The 16908-nt window shown below is 40.6% G+C and overlaps 1 protein-coding gene across 1 annotated transcript in view; it reads left to right on the top strand.

The window, feature by feature from the left end:
* NBR1 (NBR1 autophagy cargo receptor) overlaps positions 1-16908 on the top strand; it is a 254021-nt gene that overhangs the window by 95237 nt on the left and 141876 nt on the right. Inside the window, exons 5-6 of the mRNA XM_089690227.1 lie at positions 14108-14130; positions 15029-15226. Coding sequence (XP_089546353.1) covers positions 14108-14130; positions 15029-15226 — 221 coding nt within the window. The remainder of the gene's footprint in view (positions 1-14107; positions 14131-15028; positions 15227-16908) is intronic.

Here is a 16908-nt window from a genome sequence, read left to right as displayed (position 1 = left end):
CTTACAGGTCTTGCCCATGTGACTGGCCAGTGAAAGGAGAAGCAGCTTGTTTCCCTGTCTCTCTACTCTATACAATTATTGGCATGTTCCTTGGCAGCACAACTTTTGGACTCCTTTTGCTGTTCACCAATCTCACAGTCTGAGCTCTGCTGTACAGTGGATTACATGAGGTATATACCAGAGCTGCATTATTTGTCTTTTTATATCTGCCCGGAGTGTAGCTCTATATTTATAAAATGTGATACTCCAAGAGTCTTTCTGTGCAACCTGTTTGATCCAGATAGTATTTTGGCAGCACTCTGGTTTGAGGAAGGTAAACAGAAATCAACAAATACTATATGTAGTTCATTGGCCCCTGTATTGGGAAAACACCTGTCAGGACAAGGATTTGATTTGATTTTTAATAATTTTGGTGAGACTTGCCTGCTTCTGCAGTCTGCTTGTTATTGTTCTTATCATATACAAGGGACTTTCAGGACAAACCAGGACTTTTGAGTTTATATAATAAAGAACACATTTCAAGGAGTGGAAACTGCTTTTATTTTTTGACGTACTCCCCTGCTACATTTATACACTTATCCCAGCATTTATGTAATGCCTGGAAAGCTTCGGCATAGAAAGATTTGTCAGTACGCCTGAACCATACTAGGACAGCTTGCTTCACTTCATCATCATTGTGTTCACCGTTCCCACAGAAATATTTGTCTCTTGTGCAATTTCACAAAAGGTTATGCCTTGATTATACAGGATCAGATGTTCCATGCGCTGAATATTCACAGGAATGATTGCTGTGGACCGGGATAGTCACTGACAGACGTATGGCCATCTTTGAAACGTTTACACCATTCAAATGTCTTACCGTGGTTGAGCGTCTCATCACTGCACTGTGCTTGAAGTCTTTTGTAGATATCAGCAAGTTTTATGCCTTTGTTCACAAGAAACTTCATCATCGCATTCTTTTTTTAAAAATTTAAATATTTATACATTTTTCAGATAAACAAGTTATACAAACATACTCATTAAAACCTTAGCTTATTATCAAAACATTTATCGTTTTATCCCTTCCCTCTACCTATTTACCACCACCCCCCCCCCCCCATCCAATCCCTGTCCCCTTCTGCTCTACATTTTCCTGTTCATTTCTGGAGATTGTAATCCCTATAAAAGAACAAAATATGTTTCCATAATATTCTAGGTTAATCCCCCATAACCTCTAAGGCTAGCCTTGACTTTTTTAATTCCTCCCATTTGTTCCATCCTGTATGTTGACTCTCCATCTTATCTTCATTCAAATGATAAAGTTCCTCCAATTTACATATTTGATCCACCCTATCCACCCAGTCTTTTATTTTCGGCACCTCCTGTCTCCTCCAATACTTGGGTATCAGTCCCTTTGCTGCATTCAAATAGTACAATAAACCAGATTCTTTGTATTTTTTAATTGAAAGCTTAGTACTATGAAAAAGGCAAATCTCTGGGTCTACTAGAATATCAACCTCTGTAATTTTCTGAATCAAGCTTACTATTTTCCCCCAATACTCTTGTATTTTAGAACACTACCACCATATGTGATACATTGTGCCTCTACCTCCACATCCACTCCAAAATAAAGGTGAATTATCTCCACTCAATCTATGTGCCACACTGTGTGATATACCATCTTGCCAAACGCTTATAATTCATTTCTACCTCCTGCATATTTATATTTCCGTGGATTATTCTATACATTTTCCTCTGTTTTTCCTCATCTATTATAACTCCTATTTCTCTTTCCCATTTTTCTATATATGGAGGACTTATATCTGTGTTTATTTCAGTGAGTATCTTATATATTTTAGAGGTTCCGTGTTTCCCATCTACCCGTGTACCTAGCAAGTGCTCAAAAGGATTTCAGTCCTCTCTTATCTTAAAGGTTTTGGAAGCTTTCCTATGTAGTGTTTCAACTGAAAATAATGACACTCATCCATTCTCCTAAAAACCTCTTTTTTTTTCCAATTCCTTAAGTGATCCTATTTCCTCCCCCACCATTATATCCCTTAATTGTGCATCTTCCTTCTTAATCCACTTCCCTGTGATACGTTCTTTACATGGGGGGGAAAACTCTGTGGACTTTAAGGGCATTAACAATGAATTAAATTCCCCTCCCATCTGTTTTTGTAAAACATCCCAAACTCTTGAAACATTAAATGTGAACAAACTTGTACTGTCTGCTAATCCTCTGTATTATGGAGGTAACCATACAATTCCACTTAATTTAGTATTACTTAGTATATTTTCTATTTTAACCCAGCTTTTCCCTCTGCATTATATGTCCATTCAAAAATTCTCTCCATTATTACCGAGTTATAATATCTTTTTAAACCTGGGACTCCCAATCCTCCTTTCTCTTTATTTCTACATAAAATGTCCTGGCTTAATCTCGGTTTTTTATTCCTCCAAATAAATCTTTACATTTTTTTTAATTGATCTAAAGTATACTTCTGGTAGTTTAATTGGTATCATTTTAAATTTATATAATATTTTTGGAACAATCACCATTTTTATCAAATTTATACGACCTATCCATGACGGGGTTCCCCCTCCTAATTTCCTTATTTCATCCCTGATCTCATTTAACAATGGGATATAATTCAATTTATACAAGTTCTTGGTGGATACAGTTAGTTTTATTCCTAGGTATTTCAATTCTTTTTCTCTCCAAAGGGAAATCCCTCCTGTAACCTATTTTTCTCTCTATTTGGTAGATTTATGTTTAACATTTCTGTTTTTGTTGGGTTAATTTTTAAATTTGACATCTCCCCATATTTTTTCAGTGATTTCATTAAATTTGGCAATGTTATCCTTGGGTTTCCCACATAGAACAGCATGTAATCTGCATAAGCAGTCACCTTATGCTCCGTATCTCCTATCCAAATTCCTTTTATATCTATATTTCTTATTGTAGCCAAAAGAGATTCCAATGATAAAACATATAGCAATGGAGACAAAGGGCATCCCTGTCTAGTTCCATTCTGCATCCCAAAATACTCTGACAATTCCCCATTAACCATGATTGCTGCAGAGGGTTGACTATATAATTTCCTTATCCACTCTCTCATTCTAGGTCCCATCCCCAATACTTCCAATGTATCCAACATATATCCCCAATCTACTCTATCAAATTCCTTTTCAGCATCGATAGAGAGTACCACCGCAGTAATTTTCTCTTTCCTACTTTTTTGTATGAGAAACAGAGATTTCAGTCTGTTATCTCTACCCTCTCTCCCTGGGACAAAGCCTACTTGGTCTATGTGTATCCATTCCGACATGGGCTTGTAGGGATTCCCTCATTTCCATCTCTCCTCTCAATGCATTCATATATATCCTCATTTTAGGTACTATTAATTCTTTATATTTTTTATAATATCTTGCTGTGTATCCATCAGGTCCTGGACTTTTCCCAGCTATAGTATTCTTTAATGCTAAGTGTATTTCCTCCTGCGTTATTGCTGATTCTAGGGATTTTAATTGCTCCTCACTTAATTTTGGTAATCCTGCCTTTTTTAAGTATGTCTGTCTTTTTTCCTACTTCATCTTTACTTATGGAGCTGTGGGGGATAATATTATATAACTTATTATAATATTCTTTAAACACTTTAGCTATATCTTTAGTTGAATACATTAATTCTCCTTTGTGGTCTCTTATTTTCTCTATATAGTTCCTAGATTTTTTTTTTTTCTCTGAGCCCTTATTAAGTACTTTCCTGTTCTATCTCCCCATCTGTATCTCTCACTTACCATTTTATTGAACACTCTTCTCTTATCTTCTTCCAGAAATGTATTTAATTATTTTATTTATTACCCTCTACATAATCTCTTTTGTTACTTTATGTTTATGTATCTGCTCTAACTCACAGAGTTCACTAAGAAGCGTGTTTATTTTTTCTCTTCTTTCCCTGTTCTTTTTTGCTCCAATCGCTATCAGGATTCCTCTAATATAGGCCTTATGAGTCTCCCACACTGTTGCTACGGACACTTCCCCAGAATCATTTTCCTCAAAAAATTGCTCTATTTCTTTTTTAATTCTTTGATCCACCTCTGAATCCTGGAGAAGTGTCTCATTTAACCTCCATAATTTCCCCCCGATCTGCTCATTTCCCCATAATAATTGTATTGTGACAGGGGCATTGTCCGATATTGCCATCACTTCTATATTTACTTTGACCAGAATTTAAATCGATGATCTAGCCATATATAATCCATTCTTGAATACATCTCATGTGCATGAGAAAAAAAACGTATAGTCTCTGTCCTTCATGTGCTTAATTCTCCATATATCTACACGTTGACATTGGTATATCATTTTTTTCAAGGATTTCAGAAAGCTACTACCATCTCTCTGCACAGGGGACGTCATATCCATCTGGGGATCCATGCAGAGATTGAAATCACCTTCCACAATTAAATTGCCTTTTTTGCAATCCATTAACTTCCTCAGAGTATTTTTTAGGAATACCTCCGGTTTCTTATTCGGGCAATAAATATTTGCTAATGTACAGTCTATTTCCTGTAATTTTCCCTTCAGAAACAGAAATCTCTCTTCCGGATCTACCAATCTGTCTTCCAGTTTAAACCTTATATTTTTCTCAAAACCTATTGCCACTCCCTTGGCACGTTTAATTGGGGAATCTGCATAAAACCACATTGGATAATATCTGGAATTTAATTTCACATTTGATTCTTGCACCAAATGTGTCTCCTGTAAAAAAAAAAAAAAAAAAAAAAAAAAAAAAACACTGAAGAAAATCTATGTTGAATTTCTTTAAAAATCCCAAATCTCTTCCCAGGGCTATTTAAGTTTTTAACATAAGTCACAAAGTGAATCTCTTCCATTCTTCTCCTCTACACACCTCTAACTTCCCCATCTCTTCTCTCTTCCTCTTTCCTCCACATCTTCCCCTTTGATCTCTAGGATTTCTCCAGACTGATGTTTTTCCCACTATTTTGCAGAGTCTTAAACTACCTATCCTCTTCCCATACCCTCCTCCCACTCACCCCCCCCCCCACCCCCGTCCCTCCACCCCTCCCACTCCTCTCCCTCCCCTCCCCCCACCTCCCTCCACCTCCCTTTAGGCTTATATTTTGCCTATGAATCATTTGTAGTCCTAACAACACCTTTGATTCAGCTTTTAAGGTGAAACTCTGACTATGAACTTTTCCCCAATAAGCGTGTCTCATCCTCCATGTCCTGCCATACTCTAGTAAACTTCAAAGAAAATAAGAGAGAGGCAGAAATGGAGGGAGAGAAAGAGAGATGAAAAAAAGGGGGAGAGAACCCCCTCCCTCCCATCTTATTCCTCTTTCTATTCCTACTCTCCTACTATTTCTACTGTTTATCCTTAGAGCTACCTGCCTCCCCTCATTTTCCATAGCCCGCATTTCTCTTTCTTCTTCCTCCTAACCAGGGATATTTATTTTCTGTATATCAAGTCTCTCACAAAACTCTCTCAGATCTTCGAGGAATCTCAGTCTTGCTGAACGTCCATTTCTCCATCCGATCAAACACGCTGGAAACCCCCAGCTATATCGAACATTCTGTTTTCTCATCTGTTCCAGTAACAGTTTCAAAGTTCTCCTTCTTATTAATGTTTCTGCTGCTAAATCAGCAAAGATCTGTATATTTATTTCTCCATATTTTATTATTGCTCTTCCTTTTATCTTCTTCCAAAGCTCTTCTTTATCCTGAAAATTATGGAATTGCACTATTACATCTCTTGACTTTTCCTTTCTATCTTCTTGTATGTATTTTCCTATTCTATATACTCCCTCCATTTTGAGAGGCTATGTTATCATTCTATCCATTATAGTATTCAGCATTCTCGTTATTATTCCCGTCAAATCTTCTCCTTGGGAGATCTCTGGAAAGCCTCTTATCCTTAGATTGCATCTCCTATCCCTATTCTCCTGGTCTTCCAATTTATATAACATATTTCTTTGTTCTTTTCTCATTTCCATCGCCCGTTTTTTTAATTTCTGTATAATTTGGCCATGTTTATCTAGTTTTTCTTCCGTCTCCTCCCCCCTTGATAATATTTGCCCCAGGTCTTTGTGTAATTTCGCCAGTTCCTGTTTTAGGGAACTTTCAAGTCTTTTAAACATTTCTGCTATTTCTGGCTTAGTAGTCATCTGTGAGCTCTCCTCTTGTTCTTCAACTTTCTCCATATCCACTTCTTCTTCCATATGTTGACTACTGTTAGCTATTCCCAGGGATAGTCTGAAATATTCCCCGCCGTTTTCCCTCTCATCTCTTACACTTATTCCCTGTTGTCTCTCTGGAGTCTGTTTCTCCTGTGAGGGTATACATTTTTTAATTGACCCTGTTTGGGAAGCCTTAGGCCCTCCTCCCTTTGATACTTTGTTTTTCATGCTGTCAGGGACTATTTCAATTTTCCGCAGTTCTGGTTTTGGTGGGGGGGGGTGGGTCTATTTTTGATTTGATATCAAAATTTGTTGTCTTCCATGGGTATCCCCCTCTCCGTTCTTTTCTTCCTTTTTTCTCTCCCCCCACTCCCGAACTCATCTACCCGGGTCCTCTTCTTCTAGGTCTTTATCTGTTTTACATTGTCCTCCTTCTGATTTTCCTCTAAGACCCCCCTGGGTAAACCCCTCCTCAGTTTAAACATAAAGTTCAATACATACAGTTCAGTTCCCATGCAATATATTAATCTCAGTATTTTTGCCGCTCTCACTCACCCTCTTATCCCCAATACAGCTTTTCCCCCGTATGACATCTCTGTCACATATGAAGAAAGGGGCTTCTCTGAAAAACATTTCCTGCACTCCGAACAGGTATACAACTTCTCCTCCATGTAAGATCTCTAATGTATGTGAAGACTGGACTTCACTGAAAAGTATTACCCACACTCAGGACAGACATATGGCTTTTCACCTGTGTAAGATCTGATATATGTAAAGTCTAGACTTATCTGAAAAAACTTTTCCCGCACTTAGAACAGGGATATAGTATCCTCCTCATGTGAGATCTCTGACATACATGCAGGCTGGACTTCTGTGAAAAACATCTCCCGCACTCCGAACAAGGGCATGGCTGCTCCCTCCTGTGCCATCACTGGTATATATAAAAATAGGACTTACATAAAAAACATTTCCCGCACTCCGGACAGGTATGCAACTTCTCCTCCATGTAAGATCTCTGATGTGTGTGTGAAGACTAAGCTTCACTGAAAAGTAATTCCCGCACTCAGGACAGACATGTGGCTTTTAATCTGTGTTAGATCTCTGATATATGTAAAGTCTAGTTTTGTCTGAGAAAACATTTCCTGCACTTAGACCAGGGATATAGCATCTTCCTCATGTGAGGTCTCTGATATATATGCAGGCTGGACTTACTTGAAAAACATTTCACGCACTCGAAACAGGAATACTTCTCCCCCATGTGAGATCTCTGGTTTCTATAGAGACTGAACTTCTCTGAGAGACTTTCCTGCACTTTAGGACATCTCTTCCTTTACTCCAAGTGAGGGGGGTGAGGCGGCTCCAGGTACTCTCTTCTGGGGAACATTGCACTCAACATTCCCCTCACATAACGAGTGGATTGCAGGGGGGGAGTTCACCCAGCCCGTTACGCATGTCTCCAGCTACCACGGTACTGTGTAAAGGAGGAAGAGAGCCGGCGTCTCCCTTGCTCCAAGAAATGCCGGCCGGCTCCTCTGCCTCCCAGAGCTCCGGGGCACACACAGCGTCGGGCCGAGAACACAGGAAGACCCGCCGTGATGACCGCCACTCCCGGAGGTCCTTGGTCCACACTCCCCACCAGGCAGGCCCCCCCTCTCCCCAGCTAGTCTTTCCAGGGCTTCCCGCACATCTCTCCCCTTCTCGGCAGGGCACTGGAGGTGCTTGGGAGCTGGGAGCCCTCACATCAAGCTCCCGCTCCAAGCCATGGTCAGGCTCCTTCCAGGCATCATCATCGCATTCTGTTCTATGCAAGCACTAACATAGTTATCTGCCATCTTGATTAACGGTCTCTAGACTGGCCTGCAACATGTTCGCCACCTATCAGTAATAGGGCACACTTGCCACTTACTACTGCATGTAGCACCGCCACGCTAGCATCCTTTTTATACCTGGAAATTAAAGTCCCGGTTTGACTTGAACGACCCTCGTAATTCGTACAAATTAGACTAGAAACATCGTCCAGGTTGCTGTCTGCTCATAAGGAGCAAGTAAAGCTGAATAGCAGAGTTGTTCAATTTCCCGTTGAAGATCTGCCAGCTGGTCTACACCAGAGCTGTAAGATGCTGAATGTAATTAAACACAAAAATTACATACAGTGTGGAAAATAGTTATTTGATCCCCTGAAGATTTTGTAAGTTTGACCACTTGCAAAGAAATGAAGGGTCTAGAATTTAATCATAGGTGTATTTTAACTGGTAGAGACAGAATATCAACCGAAGATCTAGAAAAAACACAATACAAATGTTCTAAATGGAGTTGCAGTTCAGGGAGTAAAATAAGTATTTAATCCCCAAGCAAAACATGACTTAGTACTTGGTGGAGAAACCCTTATTGGCAAGCACAGAGGTAAGACGTTTCTTGTAGTTGGTTAGCAGGTTTTGCACACATCTCAGGAGGGATTTTGGTCCACTCTTCTTTACAGATCTTCTCTAAATCCTTAAGGTTTCTTGGCTGTTGCTTGGCAACTTGAAGTTTCAGCTCCCTCCCTAAATTTTCTATAGGATTAAGGTCTGGAGACTGGCTAGGCCACTCCATGACTTTAATGTGCTTCTTCTTGAGCCACTCCTTTGTTGCCTTGGCATTATGTTTTGGGTCATTGACATGCTGGAAGACCCATTCACGACCTATCTTTAGTGTTCTAGCTGAGGGAAGAAGGTTCTCATCCAAGATTTTACAATACATGCCCCCGTCCATCGGCCCTCAATGCAGTATAGTCTGCCTGTACCTCTTAGCAGAGTCTGCCTGTACCTCTTAGCAGAGATACAGCCCCAAAGCATAATGTCTCCACCTCCCGTGCTTGACTGTAGGGATGGTGTTTATAGCCAGCATTTTTCTTTCAACAAACACGGTGAGTCGAGTTAATGTCAAAGAGCTCAATTTTGGTCTCATCTGAGGAAAGCACTTTCTCCCAATCCTTCTCTGAATCATTTAGATGTTCATTGGTAAACTTCAGACACAATGTGCCTTCTTGAGGAGGGGGACCTTGCGAGCTCTGCAGGATTTTAGTCCATGGCAGCGTTTTGTGTTACCAATGGTTTGTTTGGTGACTGTGGTCTCAACTGCCTTGAGATCATTTACAAACTCCTCCCATGTGATTCTGGGCTGATCCCTCACTTTTCTCATGAACATCCTTACCCCATGAAGTGAAATTTTGAGTGGAGCTCCAGACCAAGGGCGATTTATGGTTATTTTGTATTTCTTCCATTTGCAAATAATTGCTCCAACAGTTGTCTCCTCACCAAGCTTCTTGCTGATGGTCTTGTAGCTCATTCTAGCCTTGTGCAGGTCTACAGTTTTGTCCCTGACGTCCTTTGACAGCTGTTTGTTCTTGCCCATGGTGGTGAGGTTTGAATGAAAGAAAGAAATTCTGTCGACATCTGTCTTTTATACACATAACGAGTTGTCGTTAGGAGCACCTTCTTAACCACTTGCCCTCCTGAGGATTTACCCCCTTCCTGACCAGGCCATTTTTTGCGTTACTGCGCTGCTTTACTTTAACTGACAATAGCGCAGTCATGCATGCTGCACCCAAATGAAATGTATGTCCTTTTTTACCCACGAATAGAGCTTTCTTTTGGTGGTATTTGATCTCTTGTGTGTTTTTTTTTATTTTTTTTACGCTATTAAAAAAAAGACTGACAATTTTGAGAAAAGAAACAATATTTTTGGCTTTTTGCTATTAAACATGTCCTTTAAAAAATCAAATTTCACCATAAATTTAAGCCAAAATGTAATCTGCTACATGTAAATTAATTGGTTTATGTGAAATGTATAGCGTTTACAAATGGCGGTGTATATAGTGTATATACTGTTTTTTTGTTTTTTTTTTAAATGTATTTTTTATTGGTAATGACGGCAATCAGCGACTTATAGCGAGGCTGCGGGACTCCGGTGGGCATTCTGACACTGGGGGGGAACTGACTTGGTGTCACTGACATCCCCAATGACACCAATACAGTGATCAGTGTTAATAAAAAGCACTGACACTGTACTAATGTCACTGGGCAGGAAGAAGTTAACATGTGGGGCGATCAAAGCGCTAACTGTGTGCTGTTTTGCATACTGGACTGTGTTTGTGCTTCACTGTAAGCACACTGCCTTGCATGGCTGTGCAATGCAGTGTGCAGGAGCTGACAGGGGAGAGAATGGTTTTGTTTACTTCTGCTATAGAGTGGACAGTAAGCGGTTAAATTGACAGGACTAATCTGTGAATCACATGAGCACATAGCCAGTCTGTGGGAGACAGAATTATTGTTGGTTGGTAGGGGATCAAATACTTATATTACTCACTGAACTGAAACTCAATAACATTTTTATTGTGTTTTTTCTGAATTTTTGGTTGATATTCTGTCTCTATCATTCAAAATACACCTATGATAAAACGTATAGACGCTTCATTTCTTTGTAAGTGGGCAAACATACAACACTTGCAGGGGATCAAATAATTGTTTTCCCCACTGTTCGTAAAACATGGAATAAGAAAATAAGAGCTTAGAAAACATGAGGATTGAAATTAGGAAACTACCATGCTGACTGCTTTAAAAATGTACAGGTGTCAGAGGTGTCACCCTGACTAGTGAGTGACTTCAAACAAGTATGGAGGACAGAGGTATAGACTTTACTGTCTTAACTGATTTCATGCATGTCCTGGGTCACTGACTTGCTAAGTATTTGTAGCAGAGCCAGTGCATATGACAATTAAGCTGGCAATGGAAGCTCACATAATTCGGTACTTACAGGTTTTCTTTAAAGTGGAACTGCACTGCATGTGATCACCACAAACCAAAAATGCTATTTAATTGTTCATGTTCAACGCAAACTCGCCCATCCATCCATGTCTCCATGCTTTGTGTTTCTGAAAATTAATTTTGAAAATTAATTTTAACCCTCTGATATTTCTGGAAGTGACCATCTTGAGAAAGGGCAGATTATTCATGTGGCATTTACTTCCTGGAATCCATCTGCCTTTAGCTCAGGCAAGTAAATATAATATACCTTCTTAATATACCTTTAAACCAAGTAAATATAATATACCTTCTTATCTATAAAGGAATGCTAGCAGCACAAGGATTAAAAATAGTCCATGTTGACTGAGAGAGTGAAGCTCCGCTTTAAATAGAACCCAATTGACTACTTGCCAACCACAGATAGCTGAATGACAGCTACACTGCGGCCGGCCAGTTCTGGGAGGGCGTCATATGACGTCCTCCCAGAACGCACTCTCCTGCGCGCCCCCGGCGATCTCTGTGATCGCTGTGTCCTACGGACACAGCTGATCACGTGATGTGGTAAAAGGCCAATCACAGCGGCCTATTACCACGTGATCAGCCGTGTCCAATGACACGCTGATCACCGGGAAATGCAATTGCCAGTTCTCGGCTGCACTTTCCTTGCGCTGTCAGAGCGCGAGGAAAGTACTGCCGAGAACCGGCAGTTGTCAGAGCAGGGATCGGCACCGATCATCAGGGCACTGATGATCAGTGCCCTGATGATCGGTGCCCAGCAGTGCCACCCAGCAGTGTACCCACCTGTGCCCAGCAGTGCCACCTACCTGTGCCCAGCAGTGCCACCCACCTGTGCCCACCAGTGCCCAGCAGTGCTGCCAGTCAGTGCCACCAGTCAGTGCCCAGCGGTTGTGCCAGTCAATACCTAGCAGTGCCGCCAGTCAGTGCCCAGCAGCGATGCCAGTCAGTGCCACCTATCAGTACCCATCATCAGTGCCACCTCATTAGTGTTGCCTTTCAGTGCTGCCTATCAGTGCCCATCAGTTCCGCCTATCAGTGCCCATCAGTGCTGCCTCATCAACGCACATCAGTGAAGAAGAAAAATTACCAGTTTGAAAAATTTTATAATAGAAACAAAGAAACTTATTTTTTTTTAATTTTTTGCAGTTTTTTTGTTTATAGCGCAAAAAGTAAAACGCTATTATATACCACCAAAAGAAAGCTCTATTTGTGAGAAAAAAATGATAAAAATTTCATATGGGTACAATCTTGCATGAACGCGCAATTGTCATTCAAAGTGCAACAGCGCTGTAAGCTGAAAATTGGCCTGGTAAAGAAGGGGGTATACAGTCAGGTCCATAAATATTGGGACATCGACACAATTCTAACATTTTTGGCTCTATACACCACCACAATGGATTTGAAATGAAACGAACAAAATGTGCTTTAACTGCAGACTGTCCGCTTTAATTTGAGGGTATATACATCCAAATCAGGTGAACGGTGTAGGAATTACAACAGTTTGCATATGTGCCTCCTACTTGTTAAGGGACCAAAAGTAATGGGACAGAATAATAATCATAAATCAGACTTTTACTTTTTAATACTTGGTTGCAAATCCTTTGCAGTCAATTACAGCCTGAAGTCTGGAACGCATAGACATCACCAGACGCTGGGTTTCATCCCTGGTGATGCTCTGCCAGGCCTCTACTGCAACTGTCTTCAGTTCCTGCTTGTTCTTGGGGCATTTTCCCTTCAGTTTTGTCTTCAGCAAGTGAATGCATGCTCAATCGGATTCAGGTCAGGTGATTGACTTGGCCATTGCATAACATTCCACTTCTTTCCCTTAAAAACTCTTTGGTTGCTTTTGCAGTATGCTTTGGGTCATTGTCCATCTGCACTGTGAAGCTGCGTCCAATGAGTTCTGAAGCATTTGGCTGAATATGAGCAGATAATATTGCTGAAACACTTCAGAATTCATCCTGCTGCTTTTGTCAGCAGTCACATCATCAATAAATACAAGAGAACCAGTTCCATTGGCAGCCATACATGCCCACGCCATGACACTACCACCACCATGCTTCACTGATGAGGTGGTATGCTTAGGATCATGAACAGTTCCTTTCCTTCTCCATACTCTTCTCTTCCCATCACTCTGGTACAAGTTGATCTTGGTCTCATCTGTCCATAGGATGTTGTTCCAGAAGTGTGAAGGCTTTTTTAGATGTCGTTTGGCAAACTCTAATCTGGCCTTCCTGTTTTTGAGGCTCACCAATGGCTTACATCTTGTGGTGAACCCTCTGTATTCACACTGGTGAAGTCTTCTCTTGATTGTTGACTTTGACACACATACACCTACCTCCTGGAGAGTGTTCTTGAATTGACCAACTGTTGTGAAGGGTGTTTTCTTCACCAGGGAAAGAATTCTTCGGTCATCCACCACAGTTGTTTTCCGTGTTCTTCCAGGTCTTTTGGTGTTGTTGAGCTCACCGGTGCATTCCTTCTTTTTAAGGATGTTCCAAACAGTTGTTTTGGCCACGCCTAATGTTTTTGCTATCTCTCTGATGGGTTTGTTTTTGTTTTTTCAGCCTAATGATGGCTTGCTTCACTGATGGTGACAGCTCTTTGGATCTCATCTTGAGAGTTGACAGCAACAAATTCCAAATGCAAATAGCACACTTGAAATGAACTCTGGACCTTTTATCTGCTCATTATAATTTGGATAATGAGGGAATAACACACACCTGGCCATGGAACAGCTGAGAAGCCAATTGTCCCATTACTTTTGGTCCCTTAAGAAGTGGGAGGCACATATGCAAACTGTTGTAATTCCTACACCGTTCACCTGATTTGGATGTAAATACCCTCAAATTAAAGCTGACAGTCTGCAGTTAAATCACATCTTGTTCGTTTGATTTGAAATCCATTGTGGTGGTGTATAGAGCCAAAAATGTTAGAATTGTGTCGATGTCCCAATATTTATGGACCTGACTGAAAGTGCCCGGTAGGCAAGTGGTTAAAGGAAAACTTTCATTACATTACAGCTATAAATTACAGCTATAAAATGAACCAGTAGGTATCTGATTTATTATGTGTGATTTAAAATTAATAAACCCATTTACTAAGACAAGGTTTTGTTTTTATTACAGATGAATATGAAGAAGCTTTAAAGGTATGCAAATTAGAATACTGCTATGTTTGCATAAATTTTTTTATTTAATTGTGCACGTAATATTTTTGTAATAAGATGATCATTGGAGCGCAGGGGCTGTTACTGTTTAGTTCATATATGGGATGTATTTGTCACAATGCTTTAGGCATTAGGTAGGGGACATATACTGTTGCAGTTTAATTTGGTGCTAGGGATTACGTTTGGTGAGGGAATCCCTGGTTGTCATTAGGGCCACCTGACAACATTTTTTTTTACTTTTCACTCTCGGTGATAATAGTAAACAGGACAAATAGGGTGAATCACAGACAGCAATAAAAACCTGACAGGTGTTCTAATCCATCTCCACGCTATCCAAAACTTAAAAAAAACAGTTTTGCCTTTTAGTTATACTTTAAGGGTTAGGGTGTTGGTGGGGTGAGTCTTAAAGTGTATTCCCACTTTTGCAGCTAAATTGGGATAACATCTACTTTATATTTGTTACATGTTCTGACTGACCTAGCATAACTGAAAATTTGCAGCTTAGTTTGTTTAGATTTTCTGTTCTGGACCCTCTAGCAAAGAAAAAAATCTAGGTTATTCTTTATTTGAGGGGGCTGGGCAGCCATGTTTGCTATACTTAACCCTATCTGTATTGTTCAGGCAGATCTTCATTCTCAAGCCTCATGCACACTAGGCTCTTCTGAACTCCTTTATCTTGACAGGGCAAAAGCGGTGTTTAAAAACGCAACTAAAGCTGCATTTTTCAATGCTAATTTCATTGGCCAGAATATTAATTTTATATTGGTTATATTTCATGATCTGTGCAGATTTTTTTTTATTGATGACCTACATTATACTATATATACTATATACTTTATTAAGCCATACATGATGTGCTAAATATTTTTCCTGTATTTAGATTGCAGTAAAGCAGGGAGGAATCCTTCAGATGATTGTGTATGACAAGAATCAACTGTCTCAGACTGCCCGGTCCATTAGGACATCAGAGCCAGGCAGTGCAGTCTGGGCTGTCAAAAGATCCCTGCAACAGTGTACCCTGGTACCTAGGTCAGCAGAACCAGAAAGGCAAAATGAAGAAACCTCCACAGCGATAATGGTAATTACATAATTCTGTGCATTCATCTTCATTTGTTTTACCTGAAACTCTAATATAAGTTATAGTGTTTAGTTGTTTACAGTGTCCCTTTTTGGCTTCATGTAAAATATGTAATGTTATAAATAATTTCAGGGCTTGACAATTTTGCTTTGAATCTAGGAGCCAGCTAAAAATGTTAGGAGTAGGGTGCCCGGAATTGCATGTTCGGGGCAATGAGCAATAGGAATTTTACTGCAAATTGACAGCCCCATATATTCATCAAAGAGACATTCCATCCCAGCAAAGAGACATTGCAATCCAGCAGAGACATTTCCATATTGCAAAAAGACAGCCCAATTCAGCAGGGACATCTCCATAGATTCAGCAAAGAGCCAGCTCAATCCAGCAAAGAGCCAGCCCCATATAGCAAAGAGACAGCCCAATCAAGCAAAGAGCCATCCCCTCCAGAAAACAGACATCCCCTCCAGCATAGAGCCCAAAAACGTCAGCTCAGCTCACAGATATAGGAATTGTGCAGCAGCAATGTAGCAGCTACACATTCAATGGGCAGGCCATGATAGCTCCTTTCCTCCTCTTCACCACTACCGACCAACTAAGCTCCGATCCTGGCTCAGTGATGCAAGATGCAGCCTTTCTCTGTTTGACTGAACCTCGCTCCACCACCGGTCAAGTGACCCTGATGTCTCGCCCATCCGCTGCCACCTGCCATAAAAAGGAAGCAGAGCGGGCAGCTCGGGACACCAGGAGCGCAGTCAAGGAGTGACAGACAGCCTGATGCTCAGTGAGTTCACAGCACACTCTGTACTTGGGGTGGCGGGTGCGGAACAGTAAATGGGCTGACAAAACCCCAGGCACCAGGATGCAATTTCTAGTCTCCATGGTGACTTGGCACCTGGAATTTGTCAAGCCCTGGACTATTTATTTCCTATACATTAACATGTAACACAACATTCCTATGCACCTAAAAATATAGAGGGCTTCACTGCATACTGTAGGTCTGGGTTGTGTAGGTGTGAAGTTGCTTTGGCTCCTGCAGTAACCTAAAATAGGTAAGAAATTGGGGAAAAAACTGATATTGATGAATTTCAGCTTCACCCAAATCACAATAATTTTATTTCAGAGATAAATAAACCAAAGATACCAAGGCCACTGTAAGAATATTTTTTGCTCTCAGGAGAAAAATATCCGTTATTGTGCCCATAAACCAGCAGGAGTTGCTCCTTGCTTTGTAAAGAAGTAAATAGGCAGTTATTAATTTCCCTGCTGTTTTTGGACATTTCATAGCTTAACTGATCTTATCATAAAGAAACCTTTCCTATACTGGTGGTATTCCCTTCATAGCAGATAATATGTCCCTGGTGCCCAGTCACGGGGCCCCTGCAGATTTCAATGTGTTTCCCTGTTGCCCTTTTACAGTAGTGATTGTCTCCTGAAGCCTATCTCTAGCAACTCTTATAGCATGTTCAGAGACTTTGACAGTCTCATTCAGCATGTCTGCAGTTTTTGACCATCTTGTGTATCATGTCTGCAGTCTCTGACCATGTCTTGTACCTTGTCCACAGTCTCTGGCCATCTCTTGTATCATATCTACAATATCTGACCATCTCTTGTATGATGTCTGCAGTCTCTGACCATGTCTTGTATCTTGTCCACACTCTGGCCATCTCTTGTATCATGTCTAC

This window comes from Staurois parvus, unplaced genomic scaffold, assembly GCF_062004578.1.
Source record: "Staurois parvus isolate SC_StPar_1 unplaced genomic scaffold, SC_StPar_1.0 ptg000524l, whole genome shotgun sequence".
Taxonomy (NCBI): Eukaryota; Metazoa; Chordata; class Amphibia; order Anura; family Ranidae; genus Staurois; species Staurois parvus.
This window is presented reverse-complemented; position numbering and strand designations above follow the sequence as displayed.